This window comes from Chinchilla lanigera, unplaced genomic scaffold (genome assembly GCF_000276665.1).
Source record: "Chinchilla lanigera isolate Chin_1 unplaced genomic scaffold, ChiLan1.0 scaffold00017, whole genome shotgun sequence".
Taxonomy (NCBI): Eukaryota; Metazoa; Chordata; class Mammalia; order Rodentia; family Chinchillidae; genus Chinchilla; species Chinchilla lanigera.
Window position 1 is genome coordinate 2,651,168 of NW_004955418.1, and position 24,648 is coordinate 2,675,815.

At 39.3% G+C, this 24,648-nt stretch overlaps 1 protein-coding gene across 6 annotated transcripts in view; it reads right to left on the minus strand.

The window, feature by feature from the left end:
- Apc (adenomatous polyposis coli) overlaps nucleotides 1-23,895 on the minus strand; it is a 107,259-nt gene extending 83,364 nt beyond the window's left edge. For 2 of the 6 annotated variants that reach the window (XM_005382148.2, XM_013512938.1), the window contains exon 1: nucleotides 23,486-23,570. Coding sequence is in view for 4 of the 6 variants with exons in the window: in XM_013512936.1 (XP_013368390.1) it covers nucleotides 23,486-23,665 (180 nt within the window). In the remaining 2 variants the exon portion in view is untranslated. Of the gene's footprint in view, nucleotides 1-23,485 lie in introns of all 6 variants that reach the window. The other 4 variants (XM_013512936.1, XM_005382146.2, XM_013512941.1 and 1 more) reach the window with 4 other exon arrangements.
- Nucleotides 23,896-24,648: the final 753 nt, after the last annotated feature.

Genomic DNA, 24,648 nt, shown 5'->3' on the forward strand with positions numbered 1-24,648 from the left:
AGGTAAATAAACCTTTCCTTCCTTAATTTTGGGCATCAGGTATTTTGTCCCAGCAACGAGAGAAAAGTAACCAAGACACCTTTCTCAGCCTCTTTAATAAAAGGTATTAGAAAAACAGGCTCTGCATATGCTGAAGATTAAAACTGGACCCATCTCTTCACTATGCACTAAACTAAATTCAAAATGGATCAAAGGTCTAAATACTAAAACAGAAACATTAAATCTGCTGGAAAACAGTAGGTAAAACTCTTGAAGACATTGGTATAGGCAAAGACTTTATGAATAAAATCTTGATTGCACAGGAACTATCACAAAGAATCAACCATTGGGATCTCACTTTATTAAAAAGCTTCTTCACAGCAAAAGAAACCACCAACAGAGTGAAGAGACAACACACAGGAAAAAACATTTGCCAGCTGTTCTTCAGACAAAGGATTACTATTGAGAGCATACAAAGAACTCAAAAATATCAGACCTCCCAAATTTAAAGAACCAATCCAAAAATGGGCATCTGAGATGAATACATACATCTCAGATGAAGAAATACAAACAGCAAATAAATATATGAAAAAATGTTCAACATTACTGGTCATTCGAGAGATGCAAATTAAAACAATACCGAGATTCCATCTTAACTGGAAAGAATGGCTATCAAGAAATCAAACAATAACAAATGCTGGAGGGGCTGTTGGAGCAAAGGAACCTTTCTCCACTGTTGGTAGGAATGTAGACTGGTACAACCACTGTGGAAATCAGTGTGGAAATTCCTCAAAAAAGTAGGATTGGAGGTCCAATTTGACCCAGCTATTCTCTTCCTGGATCTCTTCCCAGAAGAATTAAAAACATCATAGTGGGCCAGGGATATAGCACAGCAGCACAAGCACCTGCCTGCCAAGCACAATGACCTGAGTTTGATTCCCCGTACCAGAAAACAAAAAACCCATCATACCTCAGCAATATATGTGCACCCATGTTTATAGCAGCATAATTTGTGATAGCTAGATCTTGGAAACAACACAAATGCCCATCAACTGAGGAATGGATAAAAAAGATATGGTCTTTTTATACAATGAAGTACTACTACTCAGCCATAAAGAAGGGTAAACTGGATACTTTTACAGGTAAATGGATGCAACTTGAGACCATATTCATAAATGAAATAAACCAGACACACATAAGTAAACGTTGTATTGTCTCCCGAGTGTGAGAAGCTGAAAGAGCAAATAAGATCCAAAATGTACAATAGATTTTTTTTTTTTTTTTTTTTTGGTTTTTCTCCGGTACCGGGAACCGAACTCACGACCTTGCGCTTGCCAGGCAAGCGCTTTTTGCCGCTGAGCTAAATCCCCAGCCCCTACAATAGATATTATAAAATAGGAAGAAGCTGTGCAGAAGGAAAGAGAAACTGGGACGGGGGAATGGAGAAAAGAAGGAAGAGAAAAGCAAAAAAAGAAAAAAATATATCTATATTAAGATACTTAAGATAGTTATATTACTAATTTTTCTTAGTTCATTGAAAAGAAATGTTTGTGCTAATATTGTTTGGACAATTACTCACCCCCGCCCCCAGTACCGGGAATCAAACTCATGACCCTGCACTTGCTGGACAAACGCTGTGCTGCTGAGTTAAATCCCCAGCCCCTTGGACAATTAAATGCCGATATCGTGTACTCTGAGTAACTGCTTTAAAGATAACTATATGCAATGTATTAGTCACTGTTACCCTCCTATTATCTTGTTTTGAAATTGTTTTTATTTCCAGTTTCATTGCACTATAGTCTGATAGCATGCATGGGATAATTTCAATTCCTTTGCATTTACTTAAGCATGCTCTATGAGCTAGTATGTGGTCTATTTTGGAGAATGTCCTGTGTGCACCTGAGAAGAATGTGTATTCTGATGTTGTGGGGTGGAACACTCTGTAGACATCTACTTAGTCCATTTGTTCAAAAGTTTGGTTCAGTTCTAACATTTCATTGTTGATTTCTTGTCTAGTTCATCTGTCTTTTTGTGACAGTGGGGTCAGACACACATGTTTAAATACTGAACTATTTCTCTGGGGTGAGAAACTGAAAGTAAAAGTAAGGACCAAAATACACGGTACTGGGAAATGGGAAGAAAATGTTCAAATGGGAAGGGGAACAAGGGAGGGGGTGGGGGAAAGGAAGGGACAAAAAAAAAATAGAAGGAAAAAATGGAAATAAAGTTTTTGTAAATAAGGGGTGGAAGAAGGGTTAAAGGGAGGGGAGGGGGATGGGAAAAAAGCAAAATATATCATGTACGGGTATAAATTCCCTATGATGAATTTATCATTACGTTATCTCTTTTTTTTTTTTGGTACTGGGAATCAAACTCAGGACCTTGCACTTGGCCAGGCGGACACTGTGCTTCTGAGCTATCTATTCTTAGCCCCTAATTTTATCATTATGTATATCTAAAATGCACCAATTAAAAAATTTTACAAAAAAAATTGAACAAAAACCCCAAAACGTTCAAGCCTAGCCTGGGCAATTTAGCAAGACTCTGTTTCAAACATGTAACATGTATATGTGCTAATTCCCCATGATGAATATATTTATTATGTATCATAAACTTTCTTTTTTTGGGGTCTTTTTGAGACAGGGTTTTGCTATGCAGTTCAGTCTGGCCTTGAGTTCACTTTGTAGCCCAGGATGGTCTTGAACTCACAAGGATCCTCCTGCCTCAGGCTCCTGAGTGCTGGGATTATAGGCACGTGCCACCATGCCTGGCTTTATAAACATGTATTAATACATTTTAAAAAAATAAATAGGGGAAATGGAGGGGAAGGGAAGGGTAGGTTTATGAGACCTAACTGTTCAATTTTTCTGTAAAATTTTTTAAAATTAAAAGCATATAGTGATAAAAAAAGAAAAAAAAAGTGGTTGGGAACATAGCTCAGTGTGAAGGCCCTGTATTTAATCCTGAGTACTAGGCAAACAAACAAACAAACAAAAAACCTTTCTTCAGGAAAAAGAGGATTTAAAAGTACCATTACTTTAACATTTACAATACCATAAAACCCTAGATGACTTGAATCATTTATTAGCTTATAACACACAAATTAGTCCTTGAAATATATCAGAACTGATAATGGAAGACCTAATTTTAATTGATATTAAAACCAAAATTTGGTATCCATGAAAGAATAAATATTATTGGTCAAAAGATTTATTTTCATACTAATATCTGCAAGTTTTTACTTTGAGAAAACAAATACTTTTCCAACACCGTAACATACTATTTTCTATGTTTTCTTAAAATATCTTCCCTTCCTCTTGCTTTATGCTGAATTTAAAGACAAAAGCCAAAGGAGAGAACATAAAATTATTTCACTTCTAGATAGTGAAGGTAAGTGTCCGTTATTATTATCCAAACTTGTAATGAAAAAAATTGTATACATCACTACTGTTCTTTGTCAGACAAGTCAGAAAATTCTGGGGTCACGTGGACCACCTCTAATAATACTTAATATATAGATTCATTTGGGACATTAGCAAATAAGTCACCTAATAATATAATTTCCTCTTTCAATATAGATCATTATTGTTATCACAATTATTTTGTTGCTAGCGATTGAACTGAAGGCCTCTACAATGTTACCCATTTGCTCTACCACTGAGTTACATACTCCTAGACCAGACTAATGTTTTTAAACTTAAAACTTCATATTTACTTTATAGGTCTTTTAAAACATTCTTTGCCAAGTACTCCAAGATTGGACAGAATTATTTCAAGTATCACACAGAAGCAAAAAGACTTAAAACTGGACTAAATGCTAATTCACATTCAAATACTTTTCCTGACACCAACTATCAATAAGCATCTTGATCCGAAACCATTCCAAACCCCACATTGTGGAGGACCACCTGGGTGACTCTCCTCGAAAGAGGAGCAATTGGCTCCATTTTGGCTGAGCCTGACCCTATTTCCATGTATTGATATGTACTGAGCTGGCTGGGACTTTTCTTTACCCTTCAGTTGGCTTTCAGCAATGTGTACAGGTCTAGCCAAGGTGCTGATGATGATCTTTGGAGATGGCAGGCATGCTTCCCCGGACTCCCCCTTTGCTCCCTCAAGTGAGCCGGGATGAGGAGGGATGTGTGAGCCAATGCTCCATGCTGTCGGTTGGGATGGAGCCTCGAGATAGAGGCTATGACTTCCTGGGGCTTCAAAGGTTACACGTCAGAGCGGAAGTCCCGACCCCCCAAAATTAGATACTATCTCAATTGTGTTATGCACATTACTCTTTTTGCATATCCTTCTCTCTGCATATGGCAGAGGTGATTTTAGGCCTCTTACCAGCCCAGCTCATGGCACTCAGGTATTTCCTGCCACTCTCACAGCTAGTCATACATCCTCAAGTCACTCCCTTCTTCATGAATGAATAAAAACTGGGTTTGGCCTTGGGTTGAGGCCTTTGTCCCAGATGGCCATCATCATGGCTGGACTTAGGACCCCTTGGCGCCCCAGAACCACAAATATGCCTTAGTGTCTTTATTCTCACCATGGGTTGCTAGAAGTGGTAGACTGGAATTAACTTGCTAGAATTCCAATAATCTTTCATGGGATTACAAATATAAACTTACCGAGCCATGAGAAGGACTGGAAAGGGCTCTCTACACCACATAATAAAGGTGTTTTATCTCTTCCAAAGAAGGGCTGCTATTTAATTCAAACAATAGTTAATCCTAACCCTAACCACTCCCTTTCAAACTCCCAAAACTCGTACTCCTCTCTCCCTTTATTACATTTACCTGGTAAAACACCACCCCTGGTTGAACTGGACTATTCCACTTTGCCAGCCTACAACAGAAATTATTACACAAGGGGAGAGGGGGTGTTCAGATAACAGACTGGCTGTTGCACTTCAAGTTGAAAATGACAGGCATTAAGGACACTCAACACTGCCTAGCAGGACTATTCGATGTCCTATAAAGTTCGCTTTCTCACACTGTAAGTTTTTCAGGCCTTTTATTGTCTCCTCAAACCTGTAACAGACCACTCTCAGTTAAAGACTTATTTACCGAGAATAAAAAAGCTTTTGGAGAGAAATTCCCTCATATTTCTGTTAAACATAAAAACTTCCTTCCAAAATTCCCCTTTTCCTATCAAAGGCCAATACATGCCTCCACTTGTGCCATGGATTTCAACTACATACTCTTACTTTTCAAGAAGTCAACTTTCATCAGCCCGTTCTCTCCTTTTATACTGGGTAATTCTCAGGAACACACAAATGTGCTCAGTATCACTCACTCTTATCAATTCTTTGTCTTTAACTTACTCACCAGGTATTGACTCCATTTCTCTGCCTTAATTTCAGACCAAATTTCCTGCTCTAGTGGCCTCCATTTACTGTCATTAGTCTCTCCCCTCTAAGTCACTCTCTAACCCTAAACAATTTCCTGAAGCTCAGTTGTCAAGGGCACCAGTGAGGTCAAACTTCATTATTCCCACCTTAGTAGTATCTGGTAATGCTGATTATTCTCTTATTCTGTGAATACACTTCTTCCATGACACATTCTCCAGGTTTTCCTCCTTCCTCTAACTTCATCTACCAACTCTGCTTCTTCACTAGTCTACTAAAAATGGAATGCTGCACAGTTTGTTCTAGCTGCCTTTTCTTCACTGTTTTCTAAGCTTATCCCAGGGCTTTAAACCAATCACATGATGCTAATTTCATATTTATACCTCCACCCTAATCTCCTCTGAATATTCAGGCTATCTGATAGTTCATTTGTATGTCTGAGACATCTAAACGAGACACTTGATTCACTGATCTCCCTGCTTCCATATCATGCCCTCACTCTGCAGAATTAAATCTTCCAAATTCTTGCACCTCCAAAGGTTACCTTCAAACATAACAAATGGGTAATCTTTTCCCCAGTTTCATCCTTCAATGTGGCAACCTCATTCTTCCACACTATTCTTACAGCATAAATATTCTTGCATCTTAAAGTTCTGCAGATTATAGTCAGAATTCATGATTTTGTGAATGAACAATGGATATGTCCACTAAAGTCTGGATGTAATCACTTTAAAGTAGTAACATCTACAGTAGAGGGGGCCACGATTTTGCCAATATGTTTGCATAATTTTATGTGCTAACTTGACTGCATTAAAGGACACCAAAGAACTACTAGGGAAAGCCTTCTTTTATATATATATATAGTTTTAGTGCTTCATATATATATGTATAGTGCTTCTTATATATATATATATATATATATATATATATGTATATATATATATATAATTTTAGTGCTTCCAGAAGAGATTAGCATCTGAGTCAGTAGACTGAGTAAAGATGATCTGTCCTCCTCAGTGTGGGTGAGTACTATCCAGTCTGTTCAAGACAAGACAGAACAAAAAGGTAGAGGAAGGGTGAATTCCACCTGTTGCTTTGAGCTACAAAATTCATCTTTTCCTGCTTTTGAAGAGTGAGTTCCTGGTGAGAATCAGGCCCTTGGACTCCAGGGCTTCTATAAGGTCATTGATGGCAAACCTTTTAGAGCTTTTAATGATATAAATAGCCCACTGTAGTATGTGTGCATTGGTTCACCACTACTACACTAGGTCCTTCAATCGCCAGCACCCACTCTCAAGCTTTCAGACTCACAATGGATTAATTACATCTGCTTTTTTTTCTTTGTCTCCAGCTTCCACAAAGCACTGCTGTCGGACTTGGGGCCTCCATAATCACATGAACTCATACTCCTAATAAATTCTCAATCAATCAATCAATCAATCAATCAATCTCTCTCACACACAATCTGTCTAACATAGTGTTAAAGGTAAAGAATGTGTCCTATAATATCCAAGAGAAGGCTAGCATTAGTATCATTAGATATTTCCAGTTTATGTAAGTTTTCTTCTCATCAGACTTTAAACATTAAAAATAAATCACTGCAGAAGTCTGACAATCAAACAGTTTCCTGAGTAATGCATAAGTGGTAGGAAGGTATGTAGCATTCTAATAACCTTTAGACTTTTTTACACAACTTTATGTGGGGATTACAACATTTAATTCCATATTTAAATGGGAAGGAGAGAGTCAATGGTTAGGGGATACAACAACCATTTTCCAGGATAATTCTCAATGACTTTTAACTTCTAGTATGCATGCCTTTGTGTATGTTCTCTTGTATGAAACAGAGCTCAGCTATGTGACTAGTAAGATACTGCAGGAGTGTAGGGTTTTGCAGGCTAGATCATGAAAGTTATGGTAGCTTCTGTCCTGATCTCTTGGACTGCTCACTCAGGGGCCAGGTGTTATGCTGTGAGGATGCTCAGGTGATTCTATGGAAAGGCCAACAAGGGGCCCATATCAGCACCAAATTGCCAGCTACATGAGTGAGCAAGTAAACTTGGAAGTGAATTCTTTAGCCCTAGTCAACAAAAGCTGCTTATGTAGACAAAGGATTAGCAACATATCCAGATTCTTTCCCCTACTCTGATAACCCACAATGGAAACTTCTTATTACCATCTGCTTATGGAACTAGCAACTGAGCTACCCTGGCCAGATTTTTTTCAAGGTAGCTCTGATCATGGTATCAATTCTGTTAAACTACAAACCAGTTAGATTGTGACACTAAAGTATTACATGATTAAATTTAAATAGGCTGTTCATCCTCAAGTATTTGCTTTATAATTTTTTGAAATTAAAAACTGTTCTATAGTTTGAATAAGTATTATTCAAAACTCTTAAGTATGCCATGTTCCAGAATGCTAATAGTTGGGGAAAGCAGAAATTAGATCTGCCATAATAGTAATATTTTTCTGCCCTCCAAAAGAATATACATAGCACTGTTTGTGAAAGTTTGGATCTCTATAGACAATAACTTGAAAGGACAGACAAAAAATTGTTAAGAATGACTGCCTGTGCCTTTGTGGACAGCAGAGAGGCGTAAGAGATTTATTTTCACTTCATATACTCTCTTGTACTTTTTGAAATTGTACTCCTTACATATACTATCTGCTCAAAGATGTAATAGTTTAAAGTGCTGTCCTGGAGAGTGGAATGCTCCTGTTTAAAATGGAAGTGACCCAAACCAATCATAGTATGTATCTTACATTTATTGACTGATCGATTGCTGTGCTGGGAGTTGAGCAAGTGGGCTTTGCCTGCTAAGCAAGTTCTCTACCACTGAGTTGTATACCAAGCCCTTCATTAATTTTTTCAGTCTACCAAACAGAACAGCATCTCCATATCGTAGCCATGCCTGACTCCTAAGTTTAAGGTCAAGAAATAAGTTAAGTGCTGCAATTCTGGAAACAACCAAGATGACATGACAAGAAATGATCAGGCTTTCCTAACAAAAAGTGGAACATGGTTTTAAATTGCTGTGTATAAATTAGTGTTAGTAAAGTTATGTGACTTAGGTGGTCCCTATATGGCTTCAGAAAAACATAGGAACAAAAGCTTAGTATTATAGACAGAAAAACTAAATCACAAGAACAAGTGATTTGTCCTGACTTAGTTCAAAGTAGAGTCAAATACTTGAATCCATATTCCTTTTTCTCATGAACCAAAGTCAATTAACTCTCATAGGGAAAGCTGAATTTATGATTAGCAGAGACATTTCTTCCTGTACCAATTGTTGGTCCTGAGTTGCAATAAAAACTATTTTAATATAATGAATATATGTGTACCACATATAAATAAAATTATATACTATACACTAATTCATTAGCTGAGAATAAGTTAAGTAATAAACCAGAAGCCTCCACTACTAGATTTATAGAAGGCCTTCAACAACTTCATTTAAAACCAATTAAAAGCTAAATAAAAGATTTTAAGCAAGGGATGGTGGTGCATACTTGTAATCTCAGCACTCTAGGAGTTTAAGCCCATCTTGGGCAACGTGGTAATTTAACAAGATTGTTCAAAAGACAACAACAAAAGAATGGGCCAAAAGCGGAGGGACTGGGGATGTGGCTAAGTGGAAGAACTCTTACCTTGCATGCACAAGGCCCTGGGTTTGATCCCCAGCACCACCAAAAAAAAAAAAAAAAAAAAAAGAAGAAAAAGACTTTGTCACTCAGCAAAACTAAAATAGATTAGAACAAAAACCAACCACATATAATGATCTATTTTTTCAAGCTTATATGGCAGTATACCAAACACTGGTTACAGAAGAGGAACAGGACGCCTTTTCTAGCTCAACTATTCTTTTTAATTCCTTTATATTTAATATTTGACAGGAAATTTTTCATGGTTCAAGTCCAGTCCTCAAGGTCTTAATATTGATAATATTTAACTAACAGGTTTCATCTAAATTAAGACACAAACTTATTGCCAAGGAGCTAATTCTGCACTACACCAAGAATCTCATTAGCCCCTATTGGGCTATTAGACTAACAGGAAATCATAACATGTGACACTTTACCACAAAAAATCATTTAAATTCTGGGAAAATTTTTACCAATTTGTAATTCCAGAAAGCATGTAAGTTTTTCTATGAAAGTGAAGGAATGAATGAGTTTTGAAACTGGCATAATATATTGGTATAATGGATCTGATTCTTGTACTGTATGACTTGGCTTTTGAATGCTAAATTTCTGTGGAAATTCGTATCTTCGTTTCAACTGAGATCCACCTCAATAGTTGGTTAGTGTATATGTACTCCTGGTGAAGATTTAACCAAATGAGTACAATAATTAAATTTGTAGGTTTTGACCACTGTGGTACTTTGCCCAACCTGTAACTTTAACTACGTTTAACTGCTGGCTTACATGTCTTTAAAGGCAGTTAACACATGGGAGGCTGAGGCAGGAGGATCATTGTGAGTTGGGAGGCCAGCCTGGGCTACAAACTGAGCTCAAGGCCAGCCTGAACTGCACAGCGAGACCCTGTCTCAAAAACACACACACACACAAAAAAAGCAGTCAATATGTAAATTGATGTTTGTTAGAAAAGGCAAAAAAAAATTTCTTGTGTTAGAGCTAAGAAACTATTGAAGAAATGGTACTGAAATAGTAGAAAAGATATTAAAGTCTCCAAAATGAAACATACCAAAAAAAAAAAAAAAAAAGAGGCCCAAACTTTCCCTCTTCCCTTCAATAATCAGAGGGGATGTAAACATAAGGATAGCTATCAGGGCCCAGGCTGACTGGGGAGGACCAGCTCCACTATCTTCCAGCTACCTCTTCTGGTTGCCTCCGCAATGTGCTCTAGGCTACCGCTAGCTCCTGCAGCCCTAACAGAAGGCACGATTCTGTGGACAGTTGCGATCCCCTGGCTCTGCTTGGGGCTGCTGCTGCTGTTCACCCTCATATGCCTTGGGTCAGTCCAGGAGGGTATATGAGCTCCCTGTGCTGCAGCATAAGCCCCAGTAAAAGCCTCACTGAGATGGTTCTATTGCCTATTTGTAATTTTTATTTTGGGAAGAGTATTCCCAATTATTTCCTATGAGCAGGGTGCCCTAAGAAGAAGCTACTAACATTAAGGGCTATTAACAGTGACCATGACTGGCAGCCACAGGGCTGCTGAAGAGTTCCAGAGGACAGCACAGCAGTGAAGAGCCAAGAAGAGCAGAGACCAGTGGGGACATGCAGAGGCCTGCAGAGACCTGTGGAGACCTGCAGAAGAGCCCCAGAGAGGCACCTGGAGCTAAAGGAGAACTCCAAGGAACTACCAAGAGGCCATGAGCTCCAGCCACTGAGGAGCTGATCCAGGTGGCCGTGAACCACCATGAGCTAACACTAAGAACTGCAGGAGTCACTAGAATTTGAAGTGTGGAGCTGTAACACAAAGGGCTGAGGGCCATCAGTGCTCAAAGGCTGATTCTGCTAACATCAAGGAGGCTGTACTTTGCTAATTCATGATTTCCAACCAAAATTGAGCAAAAGACCTCCCAACCCACACGTGACAGAACTATGGCAAAGAGGGCAGAAAAGTGAACAAATAAATGAATAAATGGAATGACTATAATCAGACAGGTAGAACGCCACAGACCTAATTAAATATAGATACTAAAAGCAAACTCTAATGATCACTGAAGAATACAATAGGGAAATGTGTGTTACAGTTATGAGGCAAAAACAACAAGATCTTGGAAACGAGCTAATAAGAACACCGACTAAATTTGTTAAATGCTATTATAGCGGAAGAGTGTCATCCATTCATTGTCAGAGGCACTCACTCTAACATAATTGCTGCTGTATAGGAAGTATCACTATGGTAAAATCTTCAGAAAACAGATACAGGTTGAGCATCCCTAATCCATAAACACGAAATTGACAATGCTCCAAAATCCAAAACTTTCTGAGTGTCAACGTGATAGCACAAATGGAAAACTCCATAACTGACCTTGTGATGGGCTGCAGTCAAAATGCAGGTACACTAAAAATATTTCATAGGAGCTGGGGGTATATCTCAGGGGTAAAGTACAGTGTGTGCTTAGCAGGCTTGAGGCCCTAGGCTCAATCCCCAGCACCACAAAATAAATTCTTTTAAAGTACCAAATAAAATCACCTTCAGGTATGTGTTTTAAGTGTTTGGGTATTTAAAATATGTAAGAAACATCAATAAATTTTATTTTTAGAATGGCATGGTTTTCCCCAAGATACACAAATATTTAAAAATTTTAAAAATTCGAAACCCAAAAACATTTTTGGTCTTAAGTATTTTGGAGCAGGGATATTTATCCAGCATAGTTTAGGAACAGGACAGATACTAACAAATGAGGAAAACAAGAGACAAGACTGATTTATGATAGTCACAGATAGCACATTTTTAAGACATTAAATTACTAGACTCATGAATTTAATTCAAGAAGTCTAAAATTAATTGGATTTTAAATGAATAATCAAGGTACACTAATAATTTATCAGATCTTATTAGTTACTGATAAATTATCATCTTAGATATGCTTGGTAGTATCATATAGCTGAAAAGAACTTTAAGAAACTATGAAAAGAGAAAGATCTGGATTTTAATCTGTAATAGCAAAATCCTGGAAGCAACCCAAATGTCCATCATCCAAGGAATAGGTAGAAAAGATGTGATCTTTTTATACAATGGAATATTAGCCAAAAAAGGATAAATTGGAGACTTTTATAAATAAATAGATGCAACTCAAGTCCATTTATTTCACTTGAAATAAAGTGAAATAAATTAGACTCATATGCATAAGCATCATGTTTATTTTCCTAGTATGAGAAAATGAAAGAGTAAATAAGACGTTATAAATGTATATTAATTCTGGAAATATGTCATGTTAGCCTTCCAAAGTTTTTCTTCCTTTTCAATATTATTTTAATGATTTTGAGTCTTTCAGATTTTCACATCAATTTTATTTATTTATTTATTTATTTAGGTAGATAGGTAGGTAGGTAGGTAGGTACCGGGAATGAAAATCAGGACCTTGCACTTGCTAGGCAGGGGCTTGTGCTGCTGGGCTATATCCTCGCCCTCCTATCAATTTTAGAAAACCATGCCAATAAAAAAAAAAACCTGAAATTTTCATTAGAATTAGATTATTAGATCAGTTTTGGGAAAATTGTTATCTTCAAGTGTTTCATCTTAAAATGTTTCTTGATCTTCAATTTCTCTGTAATGTTTTCTAGTTCTCTGTATATAGATCTTGTAAACTTTGTGGTGAGATTTATCACTATTTTGTATTTTAATATTCTTGTAAATGATGTGTTTTGTTTTTGTCACCATGAAGAAGTACAGTTATTTTTTAATAAACTTTATTTTATAAATTAAAAAAAAGAATTTTAAGAAACTATGAAGAAAGGTTTAGATTTTAAGTTAGGTCCATCTTTGCTGGGGTTCTGATTTCACACATTCAGATCCAGATTAAATAGAAGGAGAAGGCCTAAGAAACAAAATATACTTAGGGTATCTTCTGATTCTAAAATTCTCTGTCCTCCTCATTTCATTCTTTAATGTTTTGAAGGCAAGCGAGCAAATCTAATAAAGAGCTATTTAAATCTAGCAGGGAAGCAAAGGAACTGTAATAAACATGAACCTTCAACTTAATATCTCCTTTTAACAGAGAAAAAGAATCAAGTAAACAAATTCTGGAGTTCCAGGTTTCCTTACAAGAGAGCTGGTTTTATCTTTGTTGATGCATCAGTTTAATTGCAAAGAGATGAATGGCCCTTTATGCCAACAGCTATTACTATTATCAAGTCAAAAAACTATAAAAATGTATTGGAATACTATACTAAACTTTCACCCTGCCCTATCACAGAAGGATGCCCACTAATGTAAAGAGTATTTATTATACCTTAGTTTGACCTCCGTACTTAATGTGAACTTAATTCAAAATTCAAATGCAAATTACACATATATTTTAACAGATATGTACAAGATTAAAGAGTCATATTTTAGCCCTCAAATGTAAATAAACACAAAATAAAAATCACAACATTCACACAGTATGTGGGGAATTCTTACATTAATTATTAAAAATAGACTAACTTCCAACAAGAATACTAAAAGACAACTTTATTTGTAGCCCTTTTCAGCCCAGTGCATTCTCTCTCCATCCCCATAGAACCCTGCTTCTAAAATGTTCAGAGGATCTATTTGCTTATACAAAGGATAATTCTTGCCCCAATGTATTACTCACATATCACAAATAATTTACTTCTCCAATCAAATAAAACAGCCTCTGCCTTCTTCCTTTAGAACGGCCACCTGTAGATACAGCTGATTAGGCAATTCAGACCAACAGTACTTCTCAACATTTAAAAACTAGATAAGATATTAAAATAATCTTCCTAAAAACATGAAATAACTACCAACATGATGAGAAATGAATAATTAGAAGTCAGGAAACCAGAAGGATGATCTCAGCTTTTGCCTTTTGTGAATTTGTCAACAAAGCAGCAACATTTAAGCTTTGATATTTGTTGCTTGCAATAGAGAACTAGCGGACCCAAGTTAAGAGTTCAGGACCCACACAGGGTGAAGACTTTAGTGAAAACATCCTTGGCTCTGGAGGCTGCAACTGTCAAGGGCTGTACTTTAGGAATAAGAAGGAAACAGAATGACACTATATAGTGCTTTTCTGTCACTATAACTAAATAATCAACTTACAAAGAGAAACAGGCTGTTATGACTGTGGTTTGAAAGTTCCAACCCATAATTCTAGCGGTCTGGTTGCTCTGAGTCTCTGGCAAGGTAGCCATCATGGTGGGAAACCATAACTGCTCACCTCTTGAGCCAGAAGCAAAGCAAAAGAGGAAGAGATTGGAGCTCCACCATCCCCTTTGAGGGGACACTATCCTGCTAAGAACTTTCTTCCATCAGGCCCCACCTTCTAAAGGTTCCACCACCTCCCAACACCAACCCCCCTGGGGACCACATATGGGTCTGGGTATGGGTAGTGACCCCAAAGGTCTCTATCCACACCCATATTCAAACTATAGTAGAAACCATGGTTCAAAGCTAGATTTAAGTCATCTAGGTGGCCTAGGAAACCTCAAGATGTAAAACTTGATTAAGATGGCTGTATATCCCCAGGCACTTGGGAGAGACAAAAAGATCTTAATATACTAACCTGGAATCCCAAAAGTCCAAGAGAGGGAATATGAAGCAAAGGTGGTATTTGAAGACATTATGGCTAAGAAATTTCTAGGACTGATAAGACACTAATCTATATCATGAAGGCAAAGAATAAAATGTTTAATTATACCATGCTGAAATAACAGAATACAGAGACAAAAATCTGATAAGCAGTCAAAGGGAAATAATGAGGTTATTTTAAAAGAAGAAAGAAATACAAAGAACTGAGGTTTCGGGCTGGGGATTTAGCTCAGCGGCAAAGCGCCTGCCTGGCAGGCGCAAGGTCGTGAGTTCGGTTCCTGGTACCGGAGAAAACCCACCCCCCACCCCCCCCAAAAAAGAACTGAGGTTTCAATAACAAGGGGAAATGGCTGAAATAATGTAATCACAAACCTAGAAGGTGTTGAAATGGGGAAATGCTAACCTAGAATTGTGCATCTGGTGAAAATATCCTGTAAGAATGAGATACTGGCATTTTTAGGTGGACTAATAGAAATTCTAGTCTAGGGTGTGTTCCATAGATTCTTTTGGTTCAATGACAACAGTCCTAAGTGGAAGATCACAGGAAATGTAAAATATGGTAAGTACATTCATTAACCTAAACAAAATATTGACAATACAAAACAATAACAACAGCGGAGGAGAATAAATAGGGATGAATTAAAATACACAATATCATATGAGTAGGTCTATAAGTAAACTAAGTGCATCATTTGAGAAGAGGATAAGGCATCAACTAACATTAGGATTTGTAGGGCTGGGGATATAGCTCAGCGGCACAGTGCCTGCCTAGTAAGCACAAGGTCCTGAATTTGATTCCTGTTACAAAAAAAAAAAAAAATTAACACATTAGGTTTCAAGAGATGCACAATGATAGTCACTAGTAGAAGGGGCTGGGGACTTAGCTCAGCGGCACAACGCCTGGCCTGGCAAGTGTAAGGTTGTGAGTTTGATTCCCGGTACCGGAAAAAAAACAACAAAAAAGAGAGTCACTAGCAGAAGAGAAAAAGAGATAATAACTCCAAATAATGAGGGAGAAAATGTGAGTGATGAAACAAACAATTAAAAAAAAAAAGAGAAACAACCAATTAATCTAAATGGCTATAAAGATGGGAAGAGAACAACTAACAGACAATACAAGCATAATGTACACAATGAGATGAGAGGTTTAAATCTAACCATGTAACACAAGAACACATCTAAAACATGAAAGGCTGGAAGGAAAAGGAAGAAAAAAAAAAACAAAAACACTTCAAGCCAGTGTGGTGACTCATGCCTATAATCCCAGCTCTCAGGAGGCTGAGACAGGAGGTGAATTTGATGCCAGCCTGTGCTACACAGTGAGACCCTGTCTCAAAAAACCAAAACAAAGAAACAAACGACAACAAAAAGGCCTCCAAAAACACTTCTGGGAAATAGAAGTTAAAAACAAACAAAAAACAAACCAACCAACCAGAGTTCTTATATAACTTCCAAACTAGACTCTAATGCAAAAAGTATTGCCCAAATAAAATAAAGTCCATAATGTGGCACTGAGAAGATACAACTATTATCCATTTCTATACAGCTACTACCATATACTCTATATAAAGTAAGAGCTGAAAGAACTACAGGGGGAAATCAAATCCTCAGTCATAATTAATAACTTCACATACTTTTTTCAGTATTTGGTAGAAGCAAACATAAGGTTACTAATGATACTTAAGATTGCAGGATTAACTTGTCCTAATGAAAAAAATTTAACACTGCATTCAATAACTACAAGTTAGCCTTCTATATCACTGGATTTTGCACTCTATGCATTTAAAATATATGAAGAAAAAACTACCTGTATAAATTTTTTCTTGTCATTATTCTCTAAACAATATGGACAACAACAATTCACATAGGGTATACATTGTATTAGGCATTATGAGTAATCTAGAGATGATTTAAAGTATATGGGAAGGCACGTGTAAATTATGCATCTATTCTATACCACCGTATATAGGGAGTTGCACATCTATTGATTTTGGTATGTGCAGGAAGTCCTATAGATACCTAGGGATGACTGTATTGTACTGGGGCCATAAAGCACATCTCAAAGTCTGCAGTAACAGGCCTCAATACAGAACATGTTCTTGGATTATACTGTAATGATGTTATAACTTAAAAACAAGAAAAAAAGTAACTAGAAAAATCTCTGAATGTTTAGAATTTGAAACTATAGTACTTATAGTCTAAAAGTCAAAGCAGAAATTGTAATGAAAATCAGAACATTTCAAGTGAATTATAAAAATACTACATACCAAAATTAGAAATACAGCTAGCCAAACCGTGCTTTTACACCTAGCTTTAAATAAGTGTATTTAAAAAGAAGAAATGCTGAAAAGTAATGGACTACAAGAAGTTAGCAAAAGAACAATCATGGAAATTCCCAAAAAGTAGAAAGGAAGAAAGAACAGAAATGAATGCAATAGAAATAGAATACAGAATAGAAAGGATTGGCAAAATTTAAAATTTGGTTCATTGCAAAAACTCAAATCTCTGGTGAGACTGATAAAGGATAAAGAGAAGGTACAAACACCTCATGTCAGGCATGAAAGGGAATTCTTTCCCGCTGCCATTACAAGGACAGTAGAATATTTGATACAGCCCATTCTATGCCAGCAAGAGGCGCTGAAGGGATTAATGGCAATGTACCTTTTATTATATTAAATTTTTAAAAATTTAAACATTCACTGTTTTTTCAACCATACCCTATATAACCAATCTAGAGATGATTTAAAATACAAGGATGTGCAATAGATTATATGCAATACCATACCATTTTATGTAAGAGACCTGGGCACCCACAGAGGATCTTGGAATCAATTCCTTGTGGACAGGGTCCTAAGGGATGACAGTAATAACAAAAACACTACTAGAATTCAGAAAGGCTTTCAAATAAATGTATTTCTTATTAATCATAAGAAGATCATATATATGCTTTTGTGGCACAGTGAAATCCAGGGTTCAATAACAATTACTGAAAAAATGGGGACCTTCTATATCTCTGTTCTTCCCATAACTTTCCTTTCTGTGTTAGGCACAAAATCATTCATTCTTTAACTCCTCTCATAAGTGATCAAATCATTAAGCCAAAGAGAATCTTAGTCATCTAGACTTTAGTTAAGATAACGCAGAGTAGTGCTCTAGACACAGAAAATCAATATTCACAGAGCCTGATACATAACAGAGTACGAACTGTAAAGCTGTAGCATAACAGAGGAGCTGATGAACATTTTATGAATAAGTGTTTTGGAAAGGTTTCTGTGTGGTGATACTCAACAACTTGCACAATCAAATATAAAAGATTCTTCATTTTACTATGTGAGAGGGCATTAAGTCTGAAAATGCCACAGTAATTTGCATTTAACTATGAGTTACCCCAGCCCAAGAATGAAACCCAACCCAGAGGAATGACAGCAGAACAAATCACAGTAAAACTGAGCGAAGTCCTGAAGATTTCAAGTGAGTCACTGGCTGATGGCTTAGCTAATGTTTAACTACAAGGTCTAATCATTCTTTTTTTTTGTTTGTTTAAGCCAATTAGAATTTGGTTTTCTATCATAATACATGAATACAGATTCACTATTTCAGGGTGTAGGTGGGTGGGGGCACTGTTAAAGGGATAATTCTTTGTTGTGTGGGACTACTCCAAACATCACAGGATACTTAGCATATCTAGCCTCTACTGTCAGTGGGAACTGACAGTTACTGTGACAACAAGAAATGTCCTCATATATCTCCAAATTCTCCAAGTAGGACCACGAACCACCAATCTGTGTGCTCACACGCATGCACACGCACACACACACTTCTCACAGTGCTCCACAAGCATGCTTAAATGTACTTAGTATCTATCTTAAACAAATGTGAATAGTCTAATATACCACACAAATATTCTAACTTTATAAAAACAGTCCATTTTTAAACAGTCATTTATCATTATCTAAATGTTTGGTCAAAATCCTATGCTAACAGCTCACAACTCTTGGGGTAAACAGTGCTTGCAGATTGCTGCTACTGTGTGAGAAGTCCTAAAGTTACTTTCCCATACGGTAATACTTTAGAAGCATGTTACTTTCTTGTCAATCATTCACCTACCCCGAAACGCCACAGATTGGCTTTTCCCAGCCTCCTTGGAATTAGGGCATGGGCATACCTGGAGGACATATGATGCAGGCCTTTGGTGGAAAGTTTATTTGCCTAGTCAAGGGAAAAGAGGGTAAACTTTTATTGTCCTTGGTAGCTATGTGAGAATGTGATGTACAGAACACAGAAACATCTGCAATCATGACAGAATTGTCTAATGACACACAATTTTTAAATATGAAAAGCACCGAGAGCCTTGATGAAGTCTTTGTGCAGCTACACTAAACAGAGAACCCTCCAATTACGCACTTCTCTTCACATGAGATACTGGTTAAAATACTGTTAGTTGGGTATTCTCTAACTTGAGGCCTAACTAGTACATGTACTGAAGATCTGACAACTGACAGGGGAAGAAGAACCAAGATGACTGCCACGTTTTAAGACTGGATGGCTGAGAAAGGTAGTCACAAAAGAGAAATCAGGAGGAAGAAGGACATAAACACATCCCCATATTCACACATCAGGTAAGGAAAGGTGGACACAGATTAAACTGACTTAGTTTTGTTTGAGTTAAACTTGTGGCAATGTATTTAAAATAGCAAACTGACAACAAACTGAAGATGGGAAGTAGGGTTTCAGAAGTGAGAAACATCCACACCAAGAAATGACCTATCTGATGAAGAAAAAAAGGGTATGATCACCAAGAAAACACAGTAAAAGGCATACAGATTCTTCACATTGGTAACCTTCCCAGGACCCATTTCATCTACCCTGCACTGTGCCACAGTGCTTGTTTTTAGATAGGATTCACCTCACTGGGTAGGCCAATTAGAATAATTCCATCCCTCTGAACAAAGGTATTGTTATAAGCTTAGTAGTATGATGTTCTGTTTGTTCCATCAGTGGAAAGCTTAGGACTTTGGGGGAAGACCAGAAGGGAAGTATCTCTCTCCCCTTGGAAGTAAATGAAGACAGCTATTGCTGGTGGCCATCTTTTTATAAGGTTGGAAGGCAATTTGAGCGTAAAGCCCAAGCAGGAGGACAAGGCTGAGAGAGCAGCAGAGATAGGAGGCCTAGCCCCAAGGACACGATCTCTAAACAAATCACGCTCCATGCCATTTCTACATGTACTCACCAGTACACGAACCTATGTATGTGTGTATGTATTCAAATGGGGTCTTGCTTTGTTGTTCAGGCTGGCCTCAAACTTGTGATCCTCCCGCCTCAGCCTCCCACGTAACTGATTTTATAGCCATTGTGCCTGGCTTGCTTTTGTTTTTAAATAATGTCTGCAGCATAACTAATATAGGGAACAGCTACGGTTAGGGGGAAGAAGAAAGTTGAGACTGTGCAGGAAATATAAAGAAACTTTCAGAGAAATAGGGAATTAGGAAGTACAATGTAGAAGGACCAAGGAATTGAATAATTTTAGCACTATAGAATAGAATATATTTCACAAGTGGTCTAAAGAAACCAAAAGATGGCATAATAAAAGTGGTCAGGCAGTCACAGGTGACTTATAAAAAGGCAATTTTAGTAGAATGATAAAGGAAATCACAGTGAAAATGAAAGATAAATTTAACAAGAACTTCACAATGTACCAAGGTATTTCACTTGGATAGACACTTAACATATATTAACTCCTTCAATATCCACCTGTGAGGTACCTCTAATATCCTACTTTATAGACACAGCCACGTGACTAAGTGGTTTTAAGTCTTCAAATCTAAGACTAAGAGATTTGGCTCAAAGTCAATGTTCTTATTTGTCTATTTGTTTTCCTGAGAAACTATCTTGTAGATAACAATATGTAAAACAACAACCACTGATAATGTCCTACCACTTTGTCTGTAATTCGGTAAGCCCCCCCATTACGATGTTATCCTGTTTTTACTCTTTTAAAAAAAAAAAAAGTCAATGTTCTCCTTACTATTCTAGGATCCTGGGATGAAAGAATGAGTCTTGAGGGGGTGGGCAAAATAAAACAAAAAACACAGTGGACTCAACATTCATAATGGCATCTTAGAGTTGTATGGAAGATAGCATTTGTATTTGGGAGTCCTAGAAAAGATATACGCATCTACACAACCTAGACACCACTTAACGACCACAAGTCATAATGGACAGTTCTAGAGAAAGAGAGAAAGGGAAGATCATGGATACATTTGGAGGGGGCTGCTCCTGAAAAGATCTTCCTTCCTCTGAAAAGGGACTGAGAAGTCATAAGGAGATTATATTGAAAAGAAAATTGAGAAGTAGAGGGAGTACTCCCCTAGATGGGTGAAATTCTTCTCAGTAAAAGAGATGGTGTTATTTGCTATATGCTATGATTTTTATCTAGTTGTCTCCCCAAAGCCTCCACTGCTCATAGGTAGGGCTTTCTGGAGGTGAGAGGATCACTGAGGTGCGATGTTCATCAGGGGACTAGACGAGTTAATAGCTAAATATGAAGGCGGGAGGTGAAGCCTGGTCCTGGCCCAGAAGGGTGTATCTCCCTCCTCCCTTATTACCTCTGCTTTCTGCTGCCAGTCCTTGAGCTGTTTCTCCTCTGTGATGCCTCTCTGCCATGCTGCCCTGTCTTGGAGCCAGTGAACTATGGTCTGAAACCTTGACAAACTGTGAGGCAAAATAAACCTTTCCTCCTTTAACTTGTAGGTGTTGGGAATTTTGTCCCAGCAATAACACTACAAACTTTTAGGAAATGAGACTAAATAGAACACAACACTAAAGACCCAGAAGAGAGTACTAACTGGTATGAAAACCAACCAATATCCTTATATAACTTTTCTGGCAACTCTCAGGAGTTCAGGGGTCCAACTGATAAAGATAATGATGTCTTATTCAGGATTGGAGACTAGAAAGGTTAAAGTCCACAGAGAGTAAACCACTCTAGGCCACCAGTAAGACTTAGTAAAAACCAGTGACCACGGTTATACAGGGTGACAAATGACACAGCAGTAGGCTAGTAAGATAAATGAATAGAGTCAAAGGCAGTTCATAAAGACAGTGAAAGAGAAAACAGGTTCCACAAGAGGAAAAGAACTTACATATATGTATTTGTTTTGTTCTTTTGAGACAGGGTCTCACTGTGTAGTGCAGGCTGGCCTTGAACTTGCTTATGTAGCCCAGGCTGGCCTCAAACTCATGGTGATCCTCCTCCCTCAACCTCCCCAGTGCTGGGATTACAGGCATGCACCACCACGTCGGGCTAGGAAGAGAACTTTTGAGGAGAGTTTGTGGTCAGTTTTTTGACAAAGAGCTTAAAATTATTTTGGCAGAAGCAGCCAGCCACTGACTTGGGCTTGGCAGCCCCAACTTGCCCACTATCCCTTCAAACTGAAAGCAATTTGTAGAGAGACAACAAGCTTAAAAACATGTAGTCTTTGGCTATGCAAAGGTGAAGGCTACCAACAATAAATGAACTACTATCATCAGCAAAAATATTTCTTTTAAATCAAACAAACACTTCCACTAGGAGTGGTGGTGCACACCTGTAATCCCAGGACTTGGGAGGCTGAGGCAGGAGGATTGCCAGGAGTTCGAGGCCAGCCTGGGCTATGTAATGAGACCCTGTCTCAAAAACCAAACACAAAACAAAACATTCATAAATCAAACAATTCTAGCTCTAAAATTTAACTTAAAAAGCCTACTCATGTGCAATCGCTATCATTTCTATTTTTAATCTCATATCTACAATTTTGGGACTCTTCATACATTATCCAATCATGGGAAAGATGAAACAATCAGCCATGGCAACTTCTTCCACTACCACTTGGTAGTGGTTCTGCAGTTTGCACTTACAGATTCTGTCAAGTATCGCGCTAATTAGGCCAGTTTCTTATACCAATGATTGTGATTAGGCTTCCCATAAAGGAAGGCGAGCTGATAAGAGGCATACACCTAAATCTTACTTTTTAAAAAATCAACTACTAAAAGAATTGTCAAGTAGTACTAACAACTGAGAAAACAAGAAGCGTGAGAACTTTTGAACTTCAAAAGCTTTTCTCCATTTTACTCCTTTCTAAATAAAACAAAGGGCTTGTACGATACCAGATTCTAAAACCTCAGCGTCAACTGAAGCTAATACTGAATAAAAGAATAAATCACGTATCTTTTCTTGTGCCACTATCTGATAGTGCCCATCTCCAAGGTCTTTCTTTGTTTTTTAAAGGAACACAACACTTTACCAATTCTTTCCCTGGATCTATAAAACTCAAGCCCCTGCCTCCAAAGTTCAGAGACCAAACGTCTGCTACGCCGAAAGAGATTAATGATTTAGGTGAACAATCACTGCCATCACAGACAGCACTGCTTACTGCACTCCGAGGGGTCCGCAGGGTCACAGGACTCAGACCCTCTCCAAAACCACCCCAGTCTCCCGGGAGCTTGATTCCTTCCTGGAGGTGGGCAGAATCCACTGACCTGTGGACAGTAAGCCCTTTCTCTCTTCTTTGTCACTCCACATGCCTGGCTACCGGGTATCTTCCCAGTTAAAAACTTTTAAAGGAAGCAAGAAGGTCGAAACGAGGAAGGTGGGGACAACCACCAACACCGAAGGCGCGGGCGACCCACCCACCTAAGCGACCAACGCTGGAGGCGAAGCGTCCTCCGGAGCCGGGAGAGGGGCGGCGGGCGTCACGGCCCCCACCCACTGGGTGAGAATGGAGGCCCCGCGTGGCCAGGGGCCGACGCAAGGGCGAGCGGGGAGGGGAAGGGGTGGGACGCGCAGACCCGGGAGCCGCAGCGCCGGGCCGAGCACCGCCGAGCCCGAGCCCCGGCGGGGCCGAGCCCAGGGAGCGCAGCCGCGGGAAGCCCGCAGCCTCACTCACCTGCCAGGCGCTCGCCTCGCAGCCAGAAGCACGGGCGCCGCCCGGGCGCTCCCCCTCCTGCGGGACACAGCCCCTGCCACCGCCGCCACCGCCGCCGCCGGAGCTCCAGGTCCCGGGAGTCGAGGATGGTACGGAAGCGGGCAAAGCGGCGACGGGACCGGAACGCCGGGAGGCGTACATAGGGGTTGCCGGAGGCCCGGGAAGGCAGCTCCGTACTTCACCTTTCTCACCGGTAGCCCAGGGCGCTTCCCGGGAACAGCATCGCGCCAGCTACGGCCCGTTGCTCCCGGGCCTTCGCCCGCAGCGCCCCCCCTCAAGCAGCGGCAGCCACACTCCGCCCCCTTGCTACTTGGCCTCCGCCATCTTGTCGGAGGCGGGAAGAACACAATGCGCATGCGCGATCCGCGGCCCGGCGGGCGTCCTGGGCCGGGGCTGGGAGGCAGTAGTGCGCAGGCGCGCAGCCCCGCCTCCCTCTGCGGCGTGTGGCTCTGTGGCGCGGTGCGGGGCGCCGCAGCTGCTTCCCAGGAAGCGGACGCCGGGCCTGTTCGTCTCTCCTGAAGGCTGCCGCAGCCACCTTAATAGACGTACAGCTGCTCTGCAAACAGTCATCCTCGGAGAGGCATGTGTGCGTCAGGCCCTGGACTAGGCGCTGATGGTAGCAAGATGCGTAAAACCGTTCCAGCGTGGAAGACGCTCCTGATCGAGTGGAGATGAACGAACTCTTGCTGCGTACCTGCACCCGAGCCTCTTCCCCCATTGTCATTCGAAGCATCTCGCTTCCAGAGGGCTCCCTGCTCGTCTCACACCGTTTGATCAGTTCTTTACCTGGCATTACCGCCACACGATGTCAGCTGGGCGTCTCTTAAATGTTAGACACCAGAATATGAAGTGCAAATAAACTCACGGAGCTTACATTCTAGTGTAAACAAAGAGATAGAAACTAAAAATTAAAAGACCCTAAAATCAACAAAATAATATTTGGTGGTGATAAAGGGTCAGAAGCGAGCAAACCAGGGAGAGAGGGACGTCAGATCAGGGTCAGAGCCTGCCAGACAGGGAACAACAAAACAGGCCCGACTGGGAAAAGCCTAGGGCGTGAGAGGCGCTGACAGAGCAGGCCACTTGGCAACGCCAGAATTGCGGTCAGCAGAATGCAGGGGCCA